Consider the following 8,194-nt stretch of genomic DNA (forward strand, 5'->3'; position numbering starts at 1 on the left):
GAAGTGACTAGCCACACTGTTAAAATCAATTTTCATACCATGTACAAATTAATAATTAATAATCAACTTAAATATATTAATCAAAATCACAATAAATAACCAACAATTACTACTTAAAAGTTAAACTTTAACTATCTTTTTAAAGATTTGAAATTAAATCTACTAAAATAATCTCAAAATTTTCAAACACCAAATCACTAACTCCTTTTTAATTATCTTTTAAATTATATATATACTTTTAACCTTGAGATAATGCAATCTTGTTAAAGTTTTAATTGTGTTATAAAGAAATGCATAGCACGTTAAAAGGAATACTTTAGGTTCACTATATGGCTTCCTTTATGAGATGCGCCTTAATCTTATTTGCAAAGGGCCGTAAAAACCTATATATTCTTTATCCCACTTCTTGGAATTGCTTTGCTTTGCTTTACATAAAAGGAATGCCTTTATGGGTATCATCATCATTTTGATTTTAGATTAATATGACATGGTTTTAGTGCGTAAGTGTACGTCAATTTAAGATTAAATTGGACTCTTAGATAAGGTGGTCCAACGAATTCGGAGTAAAATGAAGACCATTACATGGAGGCCAAAGTTTTCTATTTGAAAGGCATGAAAGATGTAGTATGAATTCATCTTATGTGTTAAATCGGCAAAAAGATGAAGAATAATATTTTTATTTTTTTTTAATTTAAAATAGATTGCTTTTGTAAAACACTCTAGCATTAAAATAACTGTTCACATCTTTAAAAAAAATGACAATTATGTAAATTCCAATACCTTTCATTTTTTAAATGTTGAGTTTTTATTATATTGAAATGTTTTATATGTAAAATAATATTTGTTCATTTTAAACTTAAAAAATATATATTATATTTAATAGTGTTTCTATTTTTGATAAAGGGTTGAGTTTAATTAGTCAAAGTATTGATTTTTCATTGAAGAGATTCAAGTTCAAATTTCAAAGGAACATCTTATATCAAAATTTGGAAATGACTAACAAACCATCAGAATGTAACATGACATCTATGGTTGGATGTTACATAACTAAAGATCTGACTTCTCATCGATGAGGATCATTTGCAATGTGTTCATTATATCATCATCTCAATTGAATAACAATAGTCCTCATCGATGAGAAGTCAAATCTTCAATTATGTAGCATCTAGCCATGGATGCCATGGTGCATTAGATAGTCATTTCCTGAAATTCTAAATTGTAACTCTTGCTATTCCATAGTTGATTTTAGTGTGGAGGTGGTTACTAAATAAGTGAATTTCTATGTTCCCACTGTTGCTCTTCCATAAATAGTTTCTTGTGTGGTTTCTCCAAGGAGCTAGTATTCATGTGATTGTCATGCTTGTAAGAGTTTGTATTGGTGTCATGTTGATGCTCATACAAGAAAAATATTTTTAAATGATTATAAATATAAAAAAAAAAGTCTTTATTTAAAGTCTTTTATGGCATAGTGTTTTGATTAAAATGTACCATTGTTGTTGCTATTAAAGTTTAAGTTTTTGTTCAACTATTGCATTTGTCACTATTGTGTTAACATTGTGTTGTTGTCCTCCCTAAGTAGTTGTCCTTTCAGGATTCAACTATTTGCAATGAAATATGATGGTGGTAAATCTCTTGATTGCTTATTCCATACACTTTTTAACTTCTTGTTCTAATAAATTTGGACTATTCATGTTAATGCTCATATGAACAAAACATTTGTAAACGATTATCAATATAGAAAAAACATGTTTATATTCATTTACAACATAATGTTTTGATTAAAACATAGCATTGTTGTTGTTATTAAAGTCTAAATTTCTAAGGGACTATTGTGCTTGTATGTATTTTCTTCTCATTGTACTGTTGTCCTCGCTAAATTATTGTACTCTTACGATTGAACCATTTGCTATAAAATATGATGATGTTAAATCTCTTGATTTCTTATTCCATACTCTTGTTAACTTTTCGTGCTCATAGATTTGAACTATTCATGTTAATGCAATGCATTCATATCAAAAATGAGATGTGACCAGACTAAAAATGCCTCAATTTACCCATAAAACATAAAAAATAACTAAATGAGATGTGACCAGACTAAAATCTCCCACAATTTACCCATGAAAAAAATAGACTTTATTTTTAAAAAGTAAAGCTAATTATTATTATAGAAAATACCAAATGAGCGAATCTAATCACATCACATCTCAGAACTTCAGACAGGTAACACTTGTACGACATCCATCCTGCGGTGTTTTAAGGATATCTACATGTATTTAGAATACCAGTTGATTTAGGAATCATTTAGGACTCTGAAATGGCAACGAATTTACTGGAAGCTTCGAAGCTCATCAATGGCTCACGGTTCTCACAAACAAGGGCTTTATGCAAATCTTAACAATCCCATTTTTTACTCTTATTTCTGTAAGAATAAAATACGATCGATTTTTATCAAAAGCAGTATTTTGTAGGTTAGCAATCCAGAAAACCATTACTTTTCTACTTTAAGCATGAGTTGCAATGCTTAAGGATGCTTAAATTTTAGAACTCTGTGCAAAGTCTGTTGCTGACATAGCAGGAGCTCCACCCTGAGTTGTGGCTGGCAAGGGAATCGTATTTGTAAAGGCCATTAGAATGTATGAATATGGGCACAACTTTGCCCTTTTTTTTAATGCCTACGGATTGCAACTTGGTGATTTGAAAAGGTGTGAGGTGATAATATATACATTTAGTATTGGCCACGATGGTATGCATACATGGAATTATGTAGAAAAACAAAAACAAAGTTAAATTCCTTTTCGTAGTATGCTGGTTGGGATTGTGTGGAAGATAAGGGATAGGAACGTTAGAGTGGGTCCTGGCTGATTCATTTATTTGTGTATATATGTCCTCAGCTCTCAGCAACATCTTCTTTCATCCATAAAAGCCGAAAAATTCTCTTTGGTAAAAAGTAGTGAGTTTGGAAAGAAAGAGAGGAAAAGGATCAAGATCATAAACGAAGAAAGAATAATATCATAGTGAACTCCATGCTATTTATATGAATCATTGCTTCTTGTTTCCATGGAGGAAAAACTCTTGGCAGTGCTCAGTATTAGCAGCCGCCGTCCTAGCCACTCCATGTATTGCACATTCCATAAACTGTCAGATTGACAACGAGTAGAATGGAATCGACAAAGAGGACTGTTTGTCTGTAACTGGTGGGTTTGCCAGATTTGTAAGCAAGATTGTCTGGTCGAGCCCGGATCTGTTTATATGTGCTTTAGGCATAATAAGAAACGGGGGCGGGGTAGAGCCGGAGAAGAGCAAGGTATACTAGGATTTCTCTTCATTTTCTTTTCATTCTGATGATGAATCAGAAGTGTGATTCGAAATGTTGAATCAAGAAATATCATCAAATTAAATTAAGGATTTTGTAGTTTAGTTTAGTTGGGTGTGAAAAATTAGGGCTTGTACAGAAGGGGTACAGAAGGGGATGCGGTCAGGAGGTTGCACGGTGCAGCACACATTGACGGCGGAGGCCGCTGGTGTGGTGAAGCATGCAGTGGCTGTGGCTCGTCAACGAGGCCATGCACAGGTCACGCCCTTGCATGTCGCCGCCACTTTGCTTGCGCCTGGCGGCACGACGCTTCTCCGCCGAGCGTGCCTCAAATCACACCCTCACTCGACTTCTCATCCTCTGCAATGCAGGGCTCTGGAATTGTGCTTCAAGGTCGCCCTTAATCGCCTTCCCACCACCGCTGGTTCAGTCGTGCAGCCTGGGCAGCCGTCTCTTTCGAACTCCCTCGTGGCGGTTTTGAAGCGTGCACAGGCGAATCAAAGGCGTGGATGTGTTGAGCAGCAGCAGCAGCCATTGCTTGGTGTGAAGGTTGAGATTGAGCAGCTCATCATTTCGATCCTCGATGATCCTTCTGTTAGTCGGGTCATGCGGGAGGCTGGGTTTTCTAGTACTTTTGCGAAGAATAAGGTAGAGGAAGAAAGCGCTTGTCTTAGTTTTCCATCTTCTTCTTTGGATCATCACGGTGGTAATGAGATCTGCCGATCCGCTGCTAAAATCAAGGGGATCATGGCTGAAGCAGTTGATATGGCTGGTGGGGTGATCTATAGTCATAATGGTGTTAGTGATCGTAGTTCCAGGTTTAATTTCTTTGATAGCCCTGGGTTCGAGAGGTTTAATGGTAGTGTGAAGAATGAGGACGTAGAGAGCGTGCTCGGGGTTTTGCTTGGACAGAAGACGAGACGAATAAATAGTGTAATCGTAGGAGATTGTTTTCTTCTTACTGAGAATGTTGTGAGGGATGTGATGAGTCGGATTGTGCGAGGAGATGTTCCTGATTTGCTCAAGGCTGTGCGCTTCGTTACTCCTCACTTTTCTTCTGGCACTCTTGGAATGCCTGTAAGTAGGGAAGTGGTCGAGCAGAAGCTTGCGGAACTCAGGAGAGGAATTAATAACTGCCTTATTGGAGGCTCGGCTATCATCTATGTGGGTGATCTGAGATGGGTAGTTGATGACAGTAATGGGAATGATAATAACAGGAATAGGAATGGTTACTGTCCAGTTGAGCATATAAGGATGGAACTGGGACGGATTCTCAGTTGCAGTGCAGAAAGTCGAAGGGTGTGGTTAATGGCGACCGCGACTTATGAGACATATATGAGGTGTCAGAAGGGGCAACCGTCTTTGGAAACACTATGGAGTCTTCAGCCAGTTCCAGTTCCTTCCGGAGGGCTATCCTTGACTCTACAGCCCAGGTTAATATTCTCCTCCATCACAATCGTTTTTTTTAATCTAAAACTAGAAATTTTATGCTAACAATTGTAAAATCGTGTGTCTATAAATCAATTTGTTTCATGTTTGTAATTATGTACGTATGGTACGAATATGGTGGGCGTAAAGAATGAGAATTGATAAAATTTTGCAGTCTAGAATAAAGAAAATGAGATTTAAAAGAATTTTAAGGGTATATTTGTTGGCTTGTTTAAGGTACTGATTCATAACTCATATATGAAAGGTAGAGACTTTGTAGTTCGCCCATATCCATTGAGCTAAATGCTAGCTGAATCATAAGTTTCATATGAAGATTTTCCATGGCTATTCGAAATTGGTTTCCAAATAGTACAACCCCAATTCTAACGAACCAGAAGATCAGCTCTAGAAACATTATTGAAAGCAAGATATGATCATAATGCCTTGTTTCGCGATTGAATTTCATTCATCCCTCAACTTAATGAAGAGTTAAGTTGAGAGTGTTATTGATTTTATATGGAATGATATCTTTTGTAGCTCGACCACCCAAGGTGAAGCAAAGATCAATGGCGTACGTGGTGATGTTTTGGTCCCAATTCCACACAATGTCATGTGGCAAGCGCCACCCATTAAAACTATCGACTTGGAGGACGAACCAGTCGACAAGCCTAATTGCTGCTCTGAATGCTCTGCAAAATTTGAAGAAGAAGCAGAATATGTACGCGAAGAACACAAAAAACAGAGTTCAAATGGCAGCCACTTGCCTTTGTGGCTTCAGCAATGCAGCAACAATAACATCTCCAGGAAAAGTGCAACGGCGCAGGTATACATACGTACTCTACTTGCCCTATATAGATAGCCCAGTATGTTTACAAACCTTACAAGTATCTGAACATTTTCCTAATTTTATGGCGCAGGTGGAGGACAAGTTGGAGGAGCTCCGCCAAAAATGGCACCAGATATGTCGGAGTAAACATTCTCATTGGGAACAGAGGCAGCGGTCTGCGTTCGAGATCCCACACTATTCGGCCTCGGTTTCGGGGGTAAATTCTCATCGACCATGGTGGCGCGCCCCTCAAAGCCATTCTTATGGATTGGGAGTGGAAATGGGAGCGAACCCAACTCAGGCGTGGCCCGTGCTATCTTCTCCCGCTTGTTCACATCAGACTACACTTGGTAATATTGGGGATTCGAGCATTGACAGTGTGGAGGAATCCTCGAGGTGTGATGTAGAGACCACTCTGGCTCTCGGTCTAGCAGACACCAGTTCCCAAGACAACAACCATGAGAGTTCGACACAGCCGTCCAACCCAGAAAGCTTGAAAGACATGACCGAGAGGCTTGCACAGAAAGTACCATGGCAAAGCGAGGCCAATGCCTGCGCCATTGTTAGCGCCGTTTTGAACTCCAGATCTGGCGCAGTTAGAAGAGAGAATGGCATCAAGGGCGACACTTGGTTGTTGGCATTGGGTCCTGACAGGATGGGGAAACGAAAGACTGCTAAAGCTCTGGCTGAAATCTTGTTTGGGTCTCAGGATAAACTTGTTTGGTTTACGGGTAAGTATCAATGGGACAAACTTACGCATGCCATTGGGTTAAACCCCAACTGTGTTGTGCTGGTGGAGGATATCGAGCAGGCGGAGGGAGCTTTCATGGAGGCGCTACTGAAAGCTCTGGGAACAGGAAGAACCATGAATTCCAATGGGAGGGAAGTTAGCTTGTCCAATGCTGTCATTTTCTTGAGTTCTACCCTTGGAACCAACTGCTTCACTCATTGCCCTTCTTCTCAATTCGATGAGGACAGCCTACTAGCACATATTGAAGGCTCCTCTTGGGGTTTAAAACTGATGGTGCAGGAAGATCAAGAACAAGTCGGAACGAAATTGAGCAATCATAATTTTAAGCGGAAGCCAGAATGGGATCCTGTAAAAGTAAATCAAAGAGAGAAAAGGAATAGACAGTCGCCTGTTTTGGACTTAAACTTGGAGACTGAGGAACAACAAGGCATTGAAGCAGGCGAGAAGCTCGATCACATTGCACTTTCCGACCAAATCAGGCATTGCTTCCCAGAACAACTTTTGAAATCCCTAGATAAATGTCTGGTTTTTCTTCCCTTCGACTTTGCTCAGCTTGGAGACACAATAGTCGAGAAACTGCATGAGTCATATGATAGAGCTACCAATGGCAGAGGGTTATTTCATGTGGAAAGCTCTGTGGTGGAGCGCCTGGTTTCATGTTGTTGGGAGTTGGCTCCGTTGGGCACCCAGACATTTGACAAATGGGCTGAGGAAATTTTTGAAGTGTGGTTGGGTCGATTGCAATCCACGCATACACTTACATCACAAACCATTGTCAAGTTATCGACAACAGAAAGTAGCAATACCAATTCTCTTTATGGCAATTCTCATCTTCCAACAAGATTCGAGATTAACAGTTGCAATAATCATGCAAGATTCAGCTATAGTGCATAATTGCCCTTTGTCAATGTGACATTTGTTCACTACACCTAGAAATGTACCTCAAATGCATAAAGATCCCAGTTTTGATTTCATCATTGTGATTATCCTCAATCATATCCCGGTTTCATGCAAATGTACCAAGTTCTACCATTTCTGAGAGTAGCTTATTGTATGCAAAAGCACTAATAAGCACAGGAGCTAAGATGGGGGTGTAGTGCAAGCAACCTAGTTTCTGAAAGTCCCTAAAAGGATCATCTCTATTATCTGCCAAATCCATAAGAATCCTTAGATGTATAATAATCGCAGCCATCTCTGTTTCGCCTCGAACAATTGATAATGAAATAGTGTTTGGGCGCGCCACCCGTTAAAAGCAGCAGAGAGAATTGATTCTTCTACTTTTCTCACACCCCTTCAATGTCCATCACACAACTCTAAATCTCTGCAACTATGCATGTAGGTCATCCATGACAAGCTATTGCTGAGTACGCAAGTAATTGTAAATATATTGCAGCTCTAAAATGTTTTAGATATTCATCCCATTTTTGCGGATGAGTTGTTACCCGTAAGTTAATGGTCATGTTGTATACGTCTACTTTTTCGGTATCTTCTATTTTTAGATATTTTCAATTCTATATACGTTATCAGATATCCTGTGACTAGTGTTTATTGAGGGAATGTGTTCTTGACCTGTATTGAACCCATAAGGGTGTCTATCAGTAAGTACTGAAAAAGATTGAAAATGGATGAGTACTATTTACAATTGCTGATGGTGTGGGTAGTTGTTGACAATAATTGAAGTGAACGAGTACAAACAGGAAGAATTTGGGAACTAAGAAATTTTTGCCCTTAGCGATAGAGCTTAACCAGCATATGAACTGTTGGTACTTGATCCATTGTAGAAGTAGGGTCTACGGGCCTCGTTGTAAAGTCCTTCACCTTTATACATGAATTTCTTCTGCTGTTTTAGTAAAGTCCATGCCCGCCATAGTTTATA

The 8,194-nt window shown here is 38.7% G+C and overlaps 1 protein-coding gene across 1 annotated transcript; it reads left to right on the forward strand.

Moving 5' to 3' along the window:
* Positions 1–2,786: 2,786 nt before the first annotated feature.
* On the forward strand, positions 2,787–7,846 carry LOC131063255 (protein SMAX1-LIKE 3). Its single transcript, XM_057997043.2, has 3 exons — positions 2,787–4,746; positions 5,279–5,564; positions 5,659–7,846. The coding sequence occupies exons 1-3, from the start codon at positions 3,470–3,472 to the stop codon at positions 7,210–7,212; spliced, it is 3,117 nt and encodes a 1,038-aa protein (XP_057853026.2). The 5' UTR covers positions 2,787–3,469; the 3' UTR covers positions 7,213–7,846.
* Positions 7,847–8,194: the final 348 nt, after the last annotated feature.

The sequence above is a fragment of the Cryptomeria japonica genome, chromosome 9 (assembly GCF_030272615.1).
Source record: "Cryptomeria japonica chromosome 9, Sugi_1.0, whole genome shotgun sequence".
NCBI classification, from domain to species: domain Eukaryota; kingdom Viridiplantae; phylum Streptophyta; class Pinopsida; order Cupressales; family Cupressaceae; genus Cryptomeria; species Cryptomeria japonica.

Coding starts and splice junctions, on each gene's coding strand:
- LOC131063255 (XM_057997043.2), top strand. CDS start 3,470: ATGCGGTCAGGAGGTTGCACGGTGCAGCACACATTGACGGCGGAGGCC. Junction 4,747..5,278: donor TCCTTGACTCTACAGCCCAG/GTTAATATTCTC, acceptor TATCTTTTGTAG/CTCGACCACCCAAGGTGAAG. Junction 5,565..5,658: donor GGAAAAGTGCAACGGCGCAG/GTATACATACGT, acceptor TTTATGGCGCAG/GTGGAGGACAAGTTGGAGGA.